Raw genomic sequence first — 19,887 nt, forward strand, 5'->3', positions numbered from 1 at the left:
CTTTCTAGATGATGGAATTATAAAATATGCTTATAACCTTTGGTGTGATTACATAAATGAGTAAATTATGGGTGTTGGCAACTTCAGAAAATGGCTCTGATCATGACATGTGGATCCCTGTTCTCCCTTTCCAAACATTAAGTATTTGGCTAAGGGAGACAGAGCAGGGGAATCTCCATTTTGGAAGCAGCTATTATTAAAGTATTTGTTTGTTTATTTATTTATTTATGTCTGTGTTGGGTCTTCGTTTCTATGCGAGGGCTTTCTCTAGTTGTGGCAAGCGGGGGCCACTCTTCATCGCGGTGCGCGGGCCTCTCACTATCGCGGCCTCTCTTGTTGCGAAGCACAGGCTCCAGACGTGCAGGCTCAGTAGTTGTGGTTCATGGGCCCAGCTGCTCCGCGGCACGTGGGATCTTCCCAGACCAGGGCTCGAACCCGTGTACCCTGCATTGGCAGGCAGACTCTCAACCACTGCGCCCCCAGGGAAGCCCTGGAAGCAGCTATTATTATTCCTATTTCATAGACACAGGCTCCAGAGAGGTCAGGCTGCTGGCCCAAGGTCACACAGCAGGCCAGTGGCAGAAGCAGGACCCCAGCCGGATTGGACCCAAAGACTTGCTTCTTTACAGTGCATCAGACACCTCATGGAAGGGTCTGGGACTATGAAAATTTATGTTCTGGTTGTGTGAGAAATTCATTTTCTGGTTAGCTGGATATTCCTGAGAGCTGAATTGTCAGGTTAGGTTAGGTTAGGAGGAGTGGGGAAGGCAGAGATGGAGGTTCTCTAAGCCTAGGATTCTTTTCCCCACCAAAATCCTACTTCTTAAAGTGTATGAGCCTCTCCCTCTCAGTGGTTTGCAAGCTCCTCATGGACACAGTCTCAGAGGTGTGGTCATGATTATGGTGTGGGGCAGTCACATCTGCATTCGAATCTCTCCTATTTGGTTCTTCTTTTTTTAAAAAATATTTATTTATTTATTTGGCTGCACTGGGTTTTAGTTGCGGCCGGCGGGATCTTCGTTGCAGCCTGTGGGCTCTTAGTTGTGGCATGCAGGATCTAGTTCCCCAACCAGGGATCAAACCCAGCCCCCTGCATTGGGAGCATGGAGTCTTAACCACTGGACCACCAGGGAAGTCCCTCTCCTATTTGGTTCCACCTAGGTGTGTGCTGTGGTTTTCATTTGCATTTCCCAGATGACTAATGCAGTCGAACATCTTATAGATGTTAATAATTATTAGTGGTACCTTTCTTTCCTCTGTCTTATCTCTCATCTTTCTGCATCTTTGCACCCTTATCCCCTCTCCCAGGACCTGGCAAAGTGCAACCCTGAAAGAGTCCCGAGTCCTGGGAACCCAGATTTCTCTATGATGGCAGTTCTCTGCTCCAGAGAATCAGCTGCCCTTTAATGTCTTTCTGCCCTCCTTGCCAGCCTCACCTCTCAGCTTTCTACCTCCTTGCACATGACTCTCCAGCCAGACTGGCAGTCTCAGACCCTCTCTGAGTCTCTGAGCATTTGCAGGTACAGTTCCCTCTGCCTGGGATGCTATGACCCCCTCCCCCACTCTACCTGGTTAACTTCTTTTTTTAAATTTTTTAATTTTTTAAAATTTTTGTTTATATTTCAATAAATTTAACCAGAACAAACATAACATAGGGGTAAAAAAAAAAGATTACAAAAACTTAAACTACATCTTGACGAAGACCTGTAGGAAATAATGTGCAAACCAGCGCTGGTTCCCAGATACACTTTGCATTAACTTTTTTTTTTTTCACACACACACACTGTATTTTATTTTTCCAAGAGATAAATAAACTGACACCAAGCATTGTAAATGGATGACCACAACAAAAGCAACAATGATTGCAATTACTAAACATGAAACACACTCATACTGTGTCATAATATTGACGTTCAGTCCAGTAATCCTCCACTGTAACAGGTACTTGGTTAACTTCTATATACCATTCAAGTCTCAGATCATATGTCACTTCCTCCAGGAAGTCTTGCCTGATGCTTCCCCCACCCTCACCCACCAGCCTGGGTTAGTTGCCCCTTGTTTGTGGCTAAGCAACATCCTGTACTTCCCTTCATAACACTTATCACACTGGGTTGCAATTGCCTCTCTGCTGGTCTGTTTCTCTTGCTCCCTTCCTCATCCCTTTGAGGATGAGACTTCGTGTTGTTTCACTTTTATATCCCATGAGCCTTGGGCATCAGTAATATTTGTTGAATGAGCAATCTGGCCTGGATGCCTTTAAAAAGGATAAAAATCTGCCCTTCTGGCCAGCTATCCTAGAATCAATGATTTCGGGCCATCATCCTTCATCCCCCACATCAACCCTCCTATTTGACAAGGTCTCAAGGAAATGGACATTTATTGAGTGTCTACTGTATACCAAGCACCAAGCCAGGCCCTTTTTGTGTGAAGTCATTTTCACAATTTAAAGGCTTAAGACTCCACGTCTAGACAGCACTTTGAAATTCAGAGGCTCTGATGTCCAGTCAGTCAATGAACAAAGGGGAAAGGAGTGATATTACACTTTCCATCTTGACAGTGGCAAAGAGATGTCAACAGAGGAGGCCCCCATGTAGTGCAGAGCTCTAAGTCCCTGTAATTTGTTGGGTAAATGAACAAATGGTTGTAGAGGAAGCACAGAAAGAAAGAGCAGACTGGAAGCCTAGAAGACCCAACATTTCTTTCTGACCTAATATATTTCCCCCACGTGTTGATAAACAGAACTAGACACTGAAGTATTTTTGTCATGGGCAGCTGTCCACAGTGCCAGCCAAGGCTGATCCTTGTGATTTCTGCTCACTCTATTGACTAAAAATGACTGCACCCAGCTATAAAGGGAGCTGAGAACTTTCTTTTCTGAAACCAGGAGGAAAAGAAAACAGATTTGGGGTGAACAGTTAGCAGTCTCTGCTGCTGCGGGATACAAGGACGGTCTTGCCTCTGCCAGCGTCACTGGGTGGCCCTGAGCTATCACAGGATAAATGGATGTTCACTCTAGAACGGCCCTTGGGGATCATCCAGATTCAACTCCCTGATTTTACAAATGGGAGACTGGGGCCCAGAGAGAAAAGTGACTCCTTGACTCGTCAAAGAGTTGTTTGGTGCTAGAGCCATTTGGTTTTGCTTAATTGGTCAGTGCTTTAGCTGCAAAGTGGGTCTTTAAACAAGAAAACCTTCTCATCTCCTTCATAAAAGTGCTGTGAAGTTCACATTTCAATGATAAAGAAGAAAGCATTAAAAGCAATAGAAGAAAGCAATACAAATTAAGATGTTGATGATACAATGATTGTTACAATGGTACTGAACATAAATGATCCTTTCTTTAGTTACTTAAAAGGCTCTTCTGTGTCCTGTGGTCCTTAAGAGTCTTCTTCCTTGTTAGGAACTTCAGCTACCCCCATAAAATATGGCAAAATTATTTAGCTGGCCATGTGTGTGAGGGGTGAAAACCACCTTTGATAAAAGAGCAATTACTAATTGTGTAAATTTATGCAATTATTTACACCTTCTTTGAGCTTTAGTTCTTTCATCAGTAAAAAGGAAATGATAATACCTCCAACTAAAATTTGTTGTGGGGATTAAAGAAGAAATGAAAACCACTTGATATAGTACCTTGCACCCAGCTGGGACCCACTTAATGTAAATTTCTGTTCTTGCAGAGTTGAGGTCCTTTCTGTGAATACCTAGGGGAACATTACACACAATGATGTAATCGCTCTTGAAAGGGGCACTTCCAACAACATTTAATCAATAAATATAATCTTTTCCCAATATCTTCAACTGCTGAACTCATTGCCTAGGACCCACAATTGAAAAGAAAAGCATCTGCTCCCAAAGGAGACTGAAATGTAAACAGAAAAGCCCAGCACCATGTGACAACATGCAGGAACGGAAAGAGTGATGGTGTGAGGGGAGGGCTTAGAAGTCTGCTTGGGTGAGTGAGGGAGGGCTTCCCTAAGGAGGCTGTGTGCTTCATGGGGGAGGAGTTACAGCTGGGCAGGTAAAAGGGAATGGAGGGGAGGACACAGGTGTGAGGAAGCACATTTTCTATAATGAGGGAGCTATTTTAGATATTGCTAGAACAGTTTTTTTTTTTTAAAGCTTTAACAAAAGAGAAGGGACAGGTGACTGTGATGGCAGTGGGTTTCCAATTTTATCTTGCCACGCATAGGGAGCCACTGGAGAATTTGGGGCAGGGAGATAATGCAAAAGCGGTGAATGAAAAGAACTGGGAGAATGACAGCCAGTGAGGGCTGGCTGGCTGAAGCCCACACCCAGCCCCATCATTCATTTAATCATTCAACAAATAGTTCCTGAGGACCTGCCATGCACCAGGCTGAATTCCAGAAGCTGGAAATCAGGCAATGAACAGGACTAGCAAGGTCTCTGTTCTCATGGAGGAGACTGACAATAGATAAACAAGTAAACAAGCAAGGAAGTATCAGATAAGTGCCTCTTGGAAAATTAAACAAGGTGATAAAAGAGTCCCTGAGCGGCTGCTCCTTCCGAATACTCATCAAGCCTCCTCTTGAGTTTTCCAAGCAGGTTTTGCTCCTAGAAAAATCTCTAAGGTAAATAATTAACCTAGCTCTCTCGGTGCTTCCAATAAGGCTTCTTCCCCTGGGCCTGGTCAGCTTGCAATCCTTGCTTCGGGACCACCAATTCTGCCAGAAGTCTCAAGTCTAAAAGTTAGGGGACGGTCATAACAACCTTGAGACCGGTCCTGATCATGGTTCCCTCCGCAACCTATAACCACCCACATCGCCACCCCCGGCTCCTGGCTCAACCCTCCCTCCTCCCTTTATATAGATATACCCTTTAGAAGAAAAACACTTGATAGTGTGGTTGAAGTTGTGCATTTCTCTCCTCTGAAAAAATGCAAACTTTTAAAACTCGCCCTCCTCTGCTGGCAAGAGCCGCCCTCCTCCCCCATCCCTACCCCCTGGCACTCCCGAGGGCTGGGCGGGGACTCTCGGAGGCGGCGCGTTCCCGGCACCCGTGCTGGAGGCCGGTTCAGCACCACCAGGGCTCACCCTTGGGTAAGTCAGAGCTCCTCAGCGCCAAAGGGATGTGGGCCAAGAACCAAAAAGAAAACGTAGTAATAAATGTAGCCGAAGAAACGAGGGACTAAAAAAGCAGATTTCCCAGTGTGCCCCGTGGTCTTCCCCCGTTTGACACATTTACTCACCACGAGGTTTTTTTTCCCAAAGAAAAAAATTTTTTTAGTTATGAAAACTTTCAGAGACACAGGAAAGTTTTAGGTAAACCTAGCAAAAGTCCCAGGAGGGACTTCTGATTTTGCCCAGCTTCTCTGAACTGCCTGATAGTCATAGTTTGCCCTCTGCGGTCTATACCAGTCAGGGGGGACTAAGTTAGGGCCCCTGCTCGGAGGGGTTTTTATTCTAGTTAGGGAGAGAAAACTCTAATAAAAACTATTTTTCCTTTCTTCCCCACCCCCCCGCCCCCGCCGGCAGATTACACCTCACAAGGTGTTTTCACATTCCTGATGCCGTTAAAATCATAAACTCAGAGCTGAAGGGAAATTTACAGATCAAGTGGGGGAGAAGGGGGTGACTACCTGGCATATATTGGGCCACTTCCTAACCGCCTGCCCATGGTAGACATTGCTAATCGATCACTCACTCAGTCATGATTGAACACATTTATTGGATGCCCTCCATGTTCCACATGTTATGTTAGCAATAAAGCAGGAAACCAGACAGACTTTTCTGCTAGCCTTATGGACCTCCAAGGGGAAGACAGACATTAAACAAATAATTACGTGCCTGAAGAGTGTTTTAAAAAGGCAGAATATGGGGGCAGACAAGGGCATCACACACCTGGAGGTAACCTGGAGTTGGGGCAGGGTCAGGAAAGGCCTCCCTGAGGAAGTGATGTTTAAGCTGAGGTCTAGACGATAAGGAAACTGAGTCTTTGCGAAGGTGCAAAAGGAACCGTTACATGCTAGCATAAAAGACCGGCGTGAGTTCAGGGCATGTTTCATGGCTAAATGAGGGGGCATGGATCGTAAATGGGGGGTAGGTTTCCGGAAGGAAACAGAGGTTGATACAGCCAGGCCTTGAAAAAGAATCGGTTGATAGGAGGAGAGAGTTGGGACAGCCTGGGCAGAGGTCACATTTATTGTTTATCCTCCCCCTTCCTAGGAATTATTCTCTCCCCTGCTGTCATTAAAAAGAAAAAAGAAAAAAGCTATAAATTATTGACTATCTACTACGGGGTGGCAATTCTCACATCTTCCTTGAGAGATAAGTATTATTTTCCCAGTTTTACGGATAAAAAAGTCTTGGGAGGACTAGAGACACTTGCTAAAGTTGGTCATCAGGTAGGCAGCAGAGCTAGGGATTTGAGCAGCTGCACTTTCCACAACTCGTCACTGCCATAAAACCTCAAGATGGCTTGCTCTAAAGCAGTCAAGTAAAACTTGGGGAGCAATCAAAGAGCGTTGACAGAGGAACTGGAAATGCTCCGGGAGTTGGCGGGGGGGGGGGGGGAGGAAAGTGTCGGCAGAGAGGCCGCAGGTGAGTGGACACCGTTAGGCAGAGGAGTGCGCGGCCGAAACCGAGAGGTGGCGGGTGGTGGGGAGGATGGCGAGGCGTCCTAAGTGACTGAGAGGGCATCCCTGGACTGCTCCAGGACTGCACTGCGGGGAGGTGCCATGCTCTAACCACTACCCCGCCCGGCCCGGTTAATCATTTCCTGACCTTCCTTCCTCCTCTCGCCCAGCCCGCAGGATTGCCACATCAGCCTCCCCCTCCCCCTGCTCGCCTCCTGGCCCTGTTGCTCCTTCGCCGGGTTTTACAAGGAGCCCCAACTTTGAGGCAATGTTCGTAATAGCCCGGGACGTCCTCAAGGCCGTGCCCCGGAGAGATAGCAGGCTCGCTAGGGTGTAACGCTTGCCCTAGCGGCCGCTGGAGGCTTGTCCTATCCTCTTTTCTACGAAGGGGTCAGAGAGGCGGGGATCCAATCCCGGCACGGATTAACCAATTACAGACTCGGTTTTCCCTGCGGTAAAAAAGAGGATGGTTACAGCAGCTGGCGGTGTGGTGCGAGGTTTAAATGAGGTACTGTATGTTAAGTGCCTGGCTAGGAGACAGCAGCAGGTGTTTAACAAATGTTAGATCCCTTCCCTTTTTACCACCTGGTAACCGGGACCGCCCCCCTCAGCACACCCAGGTTACAGTTACCTCATTTAAACTTACACCGGAGGGTGAGGTATGAATGTCCGACCACGTGCTCGAGGTAATGCAGATGGTGAGTCACAGTGACGGGGTTTGAACCCAGGTTCACGATCGCCCCCGCACTCAGCACCCAGGTGGCTGGAAAAGGCCACGTGTTCAGAACCTAGAACCCGGTCACTATCGTAGCTGCCGCAGGGAGCAGACCACTAAACCAGTACTGCTCTGGGACCTATGCAGCCCGCTGGGCCACCGGGGGCCAGGCCCTTAACCTCTCTGAGCTTGTGCATTCGTGTGTAAAATGGGGGCTGTCTGTCTGCCCGGGTGGTTTTTATTTTCTTCTTAACACTTTCTTGTGTGGCCAGATTTTCTACCGCAGTGTAGTCAGGCCACTACACACTACGCAGGGTCAGTCTTCTCTGACTGCGAGCGCTCGCCGGGCCGGGGTAAAAGCAGCGGACCGGCCCGGAGTGCCCTGGCTTGGCGCTCCACCCTACCCGGGGCCGGGGGAAACCGCGGCTGCCCGGGGGAGCGGAGTTGGGACAGTCACTTCCGAGCGCAGTCCGACTGTGGGCCACCAGCCTGCGAGCGCGGGGACCTCACCCCGCGGGAGAGGACTGGGGCGGGGCCGGGCCTGTAGGCGGGGCCTGCCCAGGGGAGGGGAGGGGCCGGCCTGGGAAGACGGAAGCCCCCAGCCGAGGGGTGGCGGCAGAACCCGGATGCCGGAGCACCACGTTTTCCGGAGCCGGGCTTCGGGAGACGGCGGGCGGGAAAACCCGGCGCCCGGAAGCTTTTGCTTTCTTTGACGCAAGGGCTCGGGACGCAGCCGCCGTCGGCCGAGCGCCCGGCGAGGAACGACCCCAGGCAGAGCCTTCGGAGTCCCTCCTCCGCCCCTCCCCCCCCCCCCCCCCCCCGCCTGGTCTCGGAGCCTCAGTCCTCCTCGCCGCCCTCCTCGTGGCCATGGAGTGTCCGCACCTGAGCTCCAGCGTCTGCATCGCCCCGGACTCAGCCAAGTTCCCCAACGGCTCCCCGTCGTCCTGGTGCTGCAGCGGTGAGTGCGGCCCCAGGCGGCCCTGCAGCGCACCCGAGGCCCCGGCTCTGCCGGGCCTGCCGTCTAGGGGCCGCGGGCAGTCGGCGCGCGGACTCGGGGAGCGGTGCGGGCAAGCCGGGCCCGGCGGCTGGGGAGGGGTACGCGGCGAGGCGGGCGGAGCGGCGGCGGCGGCTCCTTTGTTTCCCGCGGCCCGACGGTCCGTCCGGCGAAGGAGAGGCCCGCGAGGGATAGAGACCGCGGGGGCCACGAGCTCGTGGGGACGGCGGCGAGCGGGGACCCTGGCCTGCGGCTCGCGCCCCCGCGCCGCCCTGCAGTGCCCGGGGGTTGTGCTGGCCTGTGTGGCCGGGTCGGGGGCCGCGAGGGTTGGGTGTCCGGCCCCCACAAGGCGGCCGCACGTGTGGCGGGGCCCGAGTTGCGTCCCCTCCTAGACCGGACGGGAAAAGCGCCGCTCAGGGGCGCAGCTTTGTCTCGGCTGCGGGGCGCGCTGGGGCCCTTCGCTACCTGCCCCGGACCCGCTTCCTTTCGCTTCCCCCCATGCTCCGGCGACCAGATCCACGCCGGGCGAGCGGGAGCCGGGACCTCGAGAGGTGCTTAGAACTCGGGCGGCCGAGGTCGGAGTCTTTCATCAGCCCGGGAAGGTGAAGTTTGAAAACAGGCTGCGGGCTGAAAAAGCTCAGAAGGCTGATTGAGCAGCTGTTTTGGAGGGGCGGCTCGCGTTGCCTTTCAGATATTTTTGTTTGTTTGAAATTGCTTTGGGATTTCCGAGTCCATGTGCTGTAGGACAGTTATTAGGTTTATGTAATGCTTTTGCATTGCTTAAGCATCTTATCTCCTTCTGCCGGGCCCCTCGGAAGCCCCAGTGCCCTCTTATTGTCTGCTCTAGCGACTTAAGATCGCACCGGCCACACTGCTTTGATTACTTCCTGGTAGGGCCCTGGTGCCGCCGATAGAGTCTTTGTTTATCAGCTTTGAGATGATCAGTGGTAGCTTGGGTTGTAGTGTAAAATTTGAATTGTGCATTTCAAAAATCTTAAGTTCATTTGAAGAAATAAAGGGAAGAAAACAGCAGTGGTACGATTTAGCTGTGTGACATTTCTCATTGTGGGCCGGAGCTGGGAGGATAGTTCAGAGAATGCCTTGACACTTTTGACAGGTTACTTCTTAAATGGTGATCATGTCCTTGGAGAAAAACACAGGTAAGGCCACAAAGAAAAATGTACCCTGGGATAAGGAATGGAAATAACTGCGGTTTCCTTGAGCTCTCAGAGGTTTGATGCTTTGCTTGCCTTTGTAAAGTCAGATTGTCTTTTTCTGCATGAAGCCCATAAAGATTAACCGGTTAATTGGTTTTACAGTGCAGTATTGCAGTTCTTTTATGAGGGTTTAGAAACTTACCTACGAATGTTTCTTCTACAGTGAATGTTGAGTATGAAACAACAAATAAGGTGTGTTAAATTGCTTTACAAATTAGTTGGTGTTGCATTATCTATAATTGTAGCTAGAGCTGTGGTGCTGTAACTGTAACCCCTGCCCCAGGGATTGAAAAAAAAAAAAAAAAAAAAGACCAAAGTAAACACTAGGAAAAGCATACCTCATGAGGAATGATGAAACTACTTCTGCTCATCTGTGGTAAACTACAGGGATAGATACAAAGCAGACAGCACACTTCTGGCTGTTTCTAGGTAAAATCACATCAAGTTTTAAAATGGCCTCATTGGTCACATGCATCTAAAAAAAGGAAAAGAGTTTATGTAAGTGGCAGATATCCTGTTGTGAGTCAGTCTTGCCTTTGTCAGTCAGGGCGTCCACTTGAGTGTGGAAAAGAGATGCAGAAAATTGAGCATCTCTTGAGGAACTTAAGTTAAATTGGAGCATAACTAAGAGGCTTGTGCTGATAAAAAAGAACAAACTAGTATGTGTAGTCCTAAGGGAGGGGTGATTTCTATCCAAGGGCTAGGATGTCATCTTTGCATCTTGCAACGAAGTTTGTCTCTGACATTGCTTTGGGAGGGTGATTTTAGTCATGTGCGTGGATTTGTAGAACCAATAAAGCTAGTTTTGCAACTTTATGTGGGTTTTTTGCTTCTGCTCATGTTCTATGAGTTGAACCCATTTCATGTGGGCCTTCCACTTTTTCTTGGCACCCATTCATTGATATAGTCTCATGTTTTTGTATTGCACTTGATCTTGTTCTTGCCTGCCTGTTGTTTCAGTGATTAAATGATTATTAAAACTGTGAGTCCTTGACGAATTCATCATCTTGGAGGGTTATGTATTCTGGTGTTTATTCTCCAGCACTCTCGAATTCCTTCCTTCATTTCTTTCTTTCTTTTTCTTTCTTTTTGGGTAGCCAGTGTGTGGAATAATGCGGTGACCAAGTATTGAGTCTGATTACATTCTTATTAGGGAGGGAAAAATCTCTGTTTTGGCACTGGAACAATAAAATTAATGCCCTTGCCTTGTTTTCTTTGGGAGCTTCCAGTTACACCACAGTGAAACAGCCTTAAGGCAGCCAAGCAAATTGCAAAAGACCAACATCCTAGGCTCTCCTAGGTAGCAATACATCCTTGGAAGGTAGTTCTAGTTCCTTGGAGCATCGGTTTCATTATGTCACCTGTTAAAAAAGAAGGGGGGGTGGGAGTAATACTTCACATTTACTTCACAGGTTGTTGTTAGGATGAACAAGGTAATTTTTGTGAAAACTTTGAGAAACTCCAAACACTATTCAAGTAATAGGTGGTATTATAGGTCAGAACATCTTTATAAAGAGGACTCTCAATAAATATCTAAAGCCCCTTAGATAGGGCCTAGGATGGACTGGCTTTATGCTGAATTATGCTTTGCAAGGAGATATATTATTCAACAAGATTAGGAGGTGTAAGAAGTAATTATACTTCACAATTAACTTGAGCTTCTTATCTATGAGAAGCCCTTGGTACATGTTATTGTATATGTTTTATAATTGTGTACCACAGTGACTCTCAAGCTTTTTGTCTTCAGGACCCCTTTACCCTCTTAAAATTATTAAGAACCCAAAGAGCCTTTGTTTGTACAGCTTATATTTATTGATATTTGATGTACAAGGAATTAAAACAGAAAAAATTTTTAATATATATTTATTAAATCATTTACAATTAGCAATAATAAATCCATTACCTATTAACATAATAGTTTGTATAAAATAACTATACTTTCAAAACAAAAAAATTGGTGAGAAGATTGGAATTATTTTACTTTTTGCAACTCTGTTGTCTGGCTTAATAGAAGACAGCTGGATTTTCATATCTGCTTTTGCATTCAGTCTCTTGAGATACCACATATCATGTAGCTTCTGGAGAACTCCACTGCGTGCTGGTGAGAGAATGAGGGTAAAGAATAAAAGTAACATCAATGTTATTTATGAAAATAGTTTGAGCTCATGTACCCCATGCAGGGGTTTTGGAAACTCTCAGGGCCTCAGGATCACACTTTGAGAACCCACTTGTATACAACGATAGTAACAGTTAAGGACACCTGCTCTGATCAAAATAGCTTTAAAATATTAAAGAATTCCTTAAGGCCTTAAAACTAGCAACATTTATGTCTGTGTGGAGACTTACAGAGTTTACAAAATGTATTAGCTGGGACCATGGGGTCCAGTAGTCAGTCCCTTGCTCTCAAAAAAGTTACAGTCTAATCTAGTTGGGGAGAGATAGGAAACTAACTGGTTAGAAGATTAATCCATGTTGTGGTTTAAGGTAAATGTTGAAAATAGCAATCTTCTGATGAGGTAAAAGTTGATTTATGTCTAATTTTGCTACAGGCATTCTCGTTTTTATTTATTTATTTATTTATTTTTGGCTACGTTGGGTCTTCGTTGCTGTGCGCGGGCTTTCTCTAGTTGCAGCGAGTGGGGGCTTCTCTTGTTGCGGAGCACGGGCTCTAGGCGCATGGGCTTCAGTAGTTGTGGCGCGTGGGCTCAGTAGTTGTGACTCGTAGGCTCTAGAGCGCAGGCTCAGTAGTTGTGGCACACGGGCTTAGTTGCTCCGCGGCATGTGGGATCCTCCCAGACCAGGGATTGAACCCGCGTCCCCTGCATTGGCAGGTGGATTCTTAACCACTGTGCCACCAGTAAAGTCCCTAGGCATTCTCATTTTAAATGAAAAAGTTTTAAATAAAAACTAGGACATTCTCTCAAGGTTTTTGTTAAGTGCACATATCAGAGTTTATTTTCAGAAGCTGGAGTCTTGGGCATTTCATATTTTTGTGGGTAAAAGAGTTAAACCAGTGGCAAAATACTGGGGGGAAACCCAAATTGTTTAAAAGGATGCCCTAAACACAACTGTTTTAATAACTAAGGAAAGCCAAAGACTTCAAGTGTTTGGGTTAAGTAACCAGTTAAATTGGAGATATTTTAATAGCGTAGGCATGAGAATTTTTCCGTGATTAATTCTTCAAAGAATTGAGAAGGCCTCTCTTTTTTTCAAAATTAATTAATTAATTTTTGGCTGCATTGGGTCTTCATTGCTGCACATGGGCTTTCTCTAGTTGCCGCGAGCGGGGGCTACTCTTCGTTGCGGCCCGTGGGTTTCTCATTGCAGTGGCTTCTCTTTGTTGCGGAGCACGGGGTCTAGGCGCAGGGGCTTCAGTAGTTGTGGCTCTCAGGCTCTAGAGTGCAGGCTCAGTGGGCAGATTCTTAACTGCTGCACCACCAGGGAAGTCCGAGAAGGCTTCTTAAAGTTTCTAGTACATGCTTGCCCTCACATTACCTAAGGAAAGTAAGTGTAGGGACTTCCCTGGTGGCGCAGTGGTTAAGAATCCACCTGCCAATGCAGGGGACACGGGTTCGAGCCCTGGTCCGGGAAGATCCTACATGCCGCGGAGCAACTAAGTCCGTGCGCCACAACTACTGAGCCTGCAGTCTAGAGCCCGCGAGCCACAACTACTGAAGCCCACGCGCCAAGAGCCTGTGCTCCCCAACGAGAAGCCACTGCAATGAGAAGCCCGCGCACCGCAACAAAGAGTAGCCCCCGCTCCAAGCAACTAGAGAAAGCCCGCGTGCAGCAACGAAGACCCAACGCACCCAAAAATAAATAAATAAATAAATAAATAAATAAATAAACTTATTAAAAAAAAGACGAGTAAGTAGATTAAGTAAATGTTTTGCAGTTTGGGGTGGATATTGGAGATAAAACCTTTTTTGAAGATCCATTTAGTAGGATGGTGTTCTGATTATTGATTCCTTGTCATTGGTAATAAATCTGTAGTTTGTGATAAAGGTGAGAAATCACCTTGATGGGATGATGGGTTATTTTGTATCGTATTTCTCTCACAACCTAAATCTAAAGAAGACTCTTGTATGCCCAGTAGACTAAAATTTCTAGGTAGGACCAGTCATTTGTTCATCATAAGGTCAAATGCATTTACTGCTTTTTAGTAATAACCCTGTATGAAATATTTATTAAGTGCCTAGCGTGTAAGAAGACACTCAGTAAATATTTGCTTAATGAATGAAGGAACTTTCTTCCACTTGGATGGTGGCTGGAATGGCCTTAAACTTTATGTTTAAAATAAATGGAAAGTAAGTGAGCTTCTCCCCAGAATGCTTTCACCAGTCCTCACTTCCAGTTTTTAGTCTGTAAAGTAAACTTTGACTGGATTGTGAGCAACTGACCATCTGCAATGTTGTTACCATGACGAATTTGTATTCGTTTGACATTCTGTGTTTATAGGTGGGCAGGTAGCCATTTTTAGTAGTAAATGTGGATGGGGCAGTTAAAAATCAATGGACAGGTGTTACTTTTTTCACATTAATTTTGAAGATTAACATTTGATTTTTATATGCTTTTCTGAAGAATTTAAACTTTTTAAAAAATAATATTTGTACGCTTAAGTCAAATGTAATTGTCTTTCTGGTTTTTCTGGCAGTATCCACCCCCAGTCCCAGCCCCCAGAACCTTAAAGCAGCCTAAGCATATTTCCAAAGTCTCTGAATAATTGGTAGTACATGTGAAGGACCTGGAATTTAGAATGTGCTCCATGTGTTTGTTTGAAGAGGCTGCAGTCTAGGGATTAAGCCTAACATTTTGCTGTTGTGAAGAAGTTTTGACACATGGATCAAAAGTTATTTTCTGATGGTATTCTTAGTAGTATACAAAGAATATCCTTCTTGGCCTAAGCAGGAGAAAGGATGGGATTGATGGGAGAATTTGAACTCTTTGTTTCTGTTTCTTGTTATTCATTTATCCTCAAAATAACTCATTCTCATCATTCTTTGCTTTTACAGCATTAGCCTTAGGCTCTTATTACCATCCTACTTTTTCCTCTTTGAAATTTATGCAATTTCCTTCTTTACTGGAATATAATAGATTAATTTTGGATCCTTTAAACTCAATTTGGAAATACTTATGTTTTTCTAGTGTTTGTAGCTCAGTAAGCAGAACAGTGAGTAATTTAGTTTGTAGCTCATTGAGTAATTTAAATTCCTGTTTTAAAATTTAATTGAGTCCCTCTTCCATCAGGGAATAATTTACAAATATCAGTACATTTCCCCCAACCTGCTTTGTTTTTTTCTTTTTGAGCTATTTCCCCCTTCTTGAGCTGTATTATACATTTTCCTTCTTTGAAAAAATAAATTAGTGTCCAACCTATGGGTTTTGTGTTCAACCTAGGCATCCATATAGACTTGGGTAGTAGTTTATTAATGTTTGAAGTGGAAAATATATACTGTTTAATGTATTTTAGTGTTTTATGTTTACTCATAGCTCCTTTAAACATGAGAGCAACTGCATTCTAGGTGTTTTAATAGAGCTTTCCTGGACAGATGGCTTAGGAGGAAGTACTTAGATTCTCAGCAGGGGCTAGTACTTTTTGGAGGGTTTATTTGTGATGAAGCTTACCTTGATTGACAGCTTAGAATGCTGAGAATACCATTAACAACAGGAACAGCTTGTTCATCTTACCTAGAATTGTTTTGTGCCAAGACCTCTCAAGATGCTCTGTGATTTATAACAGTCTGTTTTGAGAATGTAGGTAAGAGTAGGTATCTTTCATAATGAAAGGAAATTTACCTAAAAATTGTTCATTGCAATTGTATCCTGAAATCTTTCCGATTGTTGAATGATCTTTGGCTTAGAAATTTGTAAACAGAGATCATCTTTTAACTGCTGTAAGTCTGCAGATGTTAGTATATATAGTAATTCCAGATGTTTTCTCATCTATTAGTTTTACTCAGTAGGAGGAGAACTGAGAACAACATAAAGTAACTTCAAAGCAGTTGGCTAGCATTTAATCCTGACTAATTTAATTAACTACCCATCCTTGTAGTTTTTCCTGTTTCATAGATTGTGAAACTGAGACAAAGATTAACAGAGTTGCTCAAGATGCTTGGGGACATTAGAGATAGCCCAAAGTTTAAATTCAAATACCATTCAAACCATACTTCTGGCTTGCCTTTGTAAAAGCAGGGTCTTTATTTTGTCATCTAGTCGCTTAATGCTTGATAAGTTAAAGGATTATAAGTGTTTGGAAACATACTCTGAATAATTCCTTTGAAGATTTTTGATGTGAAAGTACATTTTAAATTCTACCTTTTGAAAATAATTTTAGATTTCTGTATTTGATTAGCCCTTCCTCTCCCTGCTTATTGATTAAAGTGCCACCAAGTTGGAACTAGATTGTTAGTACAGTTGGAAGAACACTGTTTTTGAATGTCTGAATTTTGGTTCAGGTCTAATTTTTTTGTAGGCTGAAATTCACATTACTTTAGTTCAGATATCATGAGTCAGCCTTCTCACCATAGCTATGGATAAAATGCAGTTAACTTTTGGTTATTTTATAAATGTGCTTCGCTTCTTGAAGTTGCCCCCTCCCATTTTTTCATTTTGTTTCTGCTGGAGGAGATTCTTTTTGGAGGTGGGTTTGTTGTGGGGTGGGAGAGGGAGAGAATTCTTAAGAAAGGGAATTTTGCTTTTGCCTCTGGTAGCTCAGAGGTTATTTGAATCTTTGCTTTTAGGCAGGGTACTTCGTTGATTCCATCTATTATAGTCTAAGATTTTCCAATTATATTTCTTGTAAAAGTTAATTATAGTCTTTAGACTGCAGGGCTTAAAACAGATTTCCCTCCCTTCTTCCGCCCCCCCCCCTTCTTAAGACATACTGAAAATTAGGTATATATGTGTGCTATTTACAGATATATAAAATGCAGATAAGCTTAAGACAGCAGTTTCAGATTTTGAAAACTATTGTTGAAATTAAACTTGGACATTGGAAAATGAAGTTTGTAGTTGTCTTTGTGTTTATCTAAATACTTCACCATTAATCAATGCTAGCTAATTAAATTTTATAAGACTCTTTTGAGGAGGGAATTGAGAGTTTATTTTGAATATGAACCAGCTTGTTTGTGTCTTTGAAAAGATATTATAACCAACTGGATTTTTTCTGGAGACTTTGTACTTTAGGATTGAATAGCTCTATCAGTGGGCTGTTTTCCATTTTGAGTAGATGTTCTTTCCTGATATTTTTTCTTTGTTCTAGCTGGGTTTAAGGCAGCCTTGTAGAAATCTGCTTGCCTGTTTATCCTTGACCTGCCCTGAAGACTCTTAATTTTATGGACTGTTCTTATACTATCTCATCACCAGGAACAGCAGGCTCGTGATTAACTGTCATGTTCTTGCAGGTTTAATTTAACTGATTGTAGGATAGTACACTTGTTGATTTAGCTTCTTTAAATCTTTGTCCTTACTGACCACACTCAGGTTTTCCTTTTTAGATAATAGATTCTTGTCCATTCCTTTGTCTTGAACATTTTTTATACAATATTGGGATGGTAGGATTTTGGTCCAAGTTTGTGAAGATGTGCTGAAATTTCTAGGGGGCAAATTTTTTTTTGGTGATGGAATGTTTCCTTGGGATAATTGATAGAAAACATGTTAGAGAAATAGTCTAATATAATATTTTTGAAAAAGAACTTCTATATAACTTAGACACTCTGGGGCCGACACATATTATTGATTGAGTGATTTTTAAATTTTAGTGTCACACAGTAAAATTGAGATTAACTCTAGTTTTCATTTGAATTATTTTGAATGTTAATTGTGAGCTGTATTAACATTGGAGAAATCATTTGCAACAACTGGCTCAAGCTTCACCTTATGTGTATGAAGTAGCTGCCAGAGCTCAACGTTCATGCTGTGAGAATTTAATTCTAATTTAATTTAGCTGCATCGGTTTCATTTCAGTTATTTCAAGTGTTTTGTTTGTGTATAGTCTTTTTAGAACTTCATTTTAAAAATATTTTTCAGGCTTTTTTTCTTTGAATAATTAATAGAGATTTTTGGGAAAATGTGGGTCAGATTTTAAAATTATACCTATTGGTTGTAAAAAATTTCCAACTCTTGGTTTGTGTTAAATAATTAGAGCAGCTATCGGAGTTTACAGATTCCTATTTTCTGTAATCTTGGGTATCTAGCCCTTTAAGCAGAGTGTAAGTATGTGCCCAGTTTGCTTTTTCTTTCCATTTCTTCCTAAAAAGTCCTGTTGATTTTAAAAGAATAGTTTCCCAGCACACCAGTAAATACAACTGTTGTAATTTCACACACCCCCATCCCCAACTTTGTGCTTTAGTGCTAACCTATATTATATACCACAAAAACTAGGAAAAGAATTATACAGTGCAGATATAAACCTCCACTCTGAGTAAAGTCTTTGATAATAAGAGGTCCCTTAACCTCTTAATTGTTTCATTTATTTATGGGAGGGAGTGCTTCCTATAAAATATATATATGCATCTTATCTTGCATACACTTGCTTTTGTTTTGAAATAATAGTTGTGTGGTGTTTACATTTATGACTTGATTAATTTCTTTTGAAAATCCCTCTACTGTTTAACCAGGGATTTGCTTACTCAGGTTGCTGGCAAAGGCGTGGAATTGCATCAGACCTTGCTATATTAAATAAATGGAATATTGGATGCCAGAATTTTTCTTAAGTGATTCATGACTTTTGTGTTCATTCTGTGTATAATCAGCTTCGTAAGGAAAGTTATTTTTGAAACAATATAAACCCCTGATAATTTTTCTGTAGTTATTTGTGTCTGGTCTTCCAAATGCAAAAGTGGCCCATTTTGACTCTGATTTAGTAATCTGCTTTGACTGTAGTAGTTCTAATCCTTCTCCCCACTACCCTTTCCTCTCATCTGGAGGTAGGGGCACAGTTCCAGTATTTAGCTGAAGACTGTAGAACAGATAAAGCATAATAGCTTCATTAGGTGTTTTTCACCAAAGTAGGGCTGAACAAGTCTGAGTTTGTGATAGAAGGAATAATAAAAAAATGTGTTTAGTACATTACAGTTTTAGAGAATATGTAGTTTCACATACATTATTTCCATATGTTGTTTTCATTTGACATTGAAAACTGATTTCAGAAATGCATTTCAAAATACAGTGAAATGCTTGAGCCAGTGAGGGGACCAGTTTTATGGATCAGAATTTGCCTCTATGTAGGAAATCAGCAGGACCAGATGCCCTCTCTTTTCTGGCTCTGTAGGTATCTGAATCTGTTAACATATATATGATAAATTTTGGCCAGCTTTGAAATTACATTCTCTAGTAGAGAACACATACCATTAGCTCTGCAAATTAGCCTTGTAGTATACAGGGAATTCAGTAGGTGCCTGGCCCCAAATGATAAAGTGCTATTGTAATTTTTATTTCATCTAATAGATTATAGGCATTTTTTTTAAAGATAAAAAAATGGTTTAGGCAACTTCATGAATTGATATGACTGTTATATCAATTTACCTTTTAAAGATTAATTCATGTTTTCAAAAAGTAATACGTGTACAGTTAAGTCGTACAGTGTAGTATCAAAAGTAATACGTGTACAGTTAAGTCGTACAGTGTAGTATCAAAAGTAATACGTGTACAGTTAAGTCGTACAGTGTAGTATCAAAAGGGTTAAAGTAGAGCAGCAGCCCCCCTCCCCTCTCCTCTCAGCCCTTCTGTCCACAGACCACCACTTTCAGCTCTATTTAGCTTTCTCTGTCACGTTTACCTACATACTTCTAAGTAATACGCTGTTATTTCTTAATTTATCCATTTTAGGTATCATCTCTTGACATCTTGCTATGGTAAATGAGGACATTAGTGTTTGCATTACCCTCCCCTCTGCCTCTCTCTCCATTTCTCAATATAACTAGACTACAAATTTTGATTAATATGGTGATTACTTTTTTTCTTGTCTGGCATTTTATTTTTCTTTGAGTTAATAATTGCCTTTTTTTAAAAAAATTGCTTACTTTGCCTTCTGTACATTTTCTGCCAAATGTAACCTATAAATCTGTTAAATGTCTATGAATATTATTTTCCAAGCACTTAAACACATAATGTCTTAGTATTATTTTTTCCTGAAGCTTTCCTTCCCAGAGCTCTCTCGCTCCCATCTGAACTGACTGTTCTCTAGGCCTACTCGACAATTTTTATCCTGTGATTCCCTTGCTATTCTTTTGTATTAGATCTCTCATTTCCTGGATCCCAGGTCTTTCTCTTCCTTGGTTTATTAGACCATTTTGCTGGGGTACCTCATCTACCTCCCGTCTCAGGAGAGGCAAATTTTTGATCCCATGCAAGTCAGACACTTTTATCC

At 43.3% G+C, this 19,887-nt stretch overlaps 1 protein-coding gene and 1 long non-coding RNA gene across 5 annotated transcripts in view; one reads left to right on the plus strand and one right to left on the minus strand.

Moving 5' to 3' along the window:
* Positions 1-19,887, plus strand: part of USP3 (ubiquitin specific peptidase 3) — a 222,414-nt gene that overhangs the window by 115,433 nt on the left and 87,094 nt on the right. Inside the window, exon 1 of one of the 4 annotated variants that reach the window (XM_082446767.1) lies at positions 7,923-8,265. The exons of 1 other annotated variant lie outside the window; for it this stretch is intronic. In XM_082446767.1, the coding sequence (XP_082302893.1) occupies positions 8,175-8,265 (91 nt within the window). In that variant the 5' untranslated portion in view covers positions 7,923-8,174. Of the gene's footprint in view, positions 1-7,922; positions 8,266-8,436; positions 8,904-19,887 lie in introns of those variants that run through there. 2 more of the 4 variants (XM_082446766.1, XM_082446769.1) reach the window with 2 other exon arrangements.
* LOC309654346 lies at positions 209-7,780 on the minus strand. Its single transcript, XR_014260171.1, has 2 exons — positions 7,239-7,780; positions 209-7,041 (listed from the first exon to the last, which is right to left on the minus strand). It is a non-coding gene; the product is annotated as an uncharacterized lncRNA (long non-coding RNA).

The sequence above is a fragment of the Balaenoptera physalus genome (assembly GCF_965194825.1).
Source record: "Balaenoptera physalus genome assembly, chromosome: 2".
Taxonomy (NCBI): domain Eukaryota; kingdom Metazoa; phylum Chordata; class Mammalia; order Artiodactyla; family Balaenopteridae; genus Balaenoptera; species Balaenoptera physalus.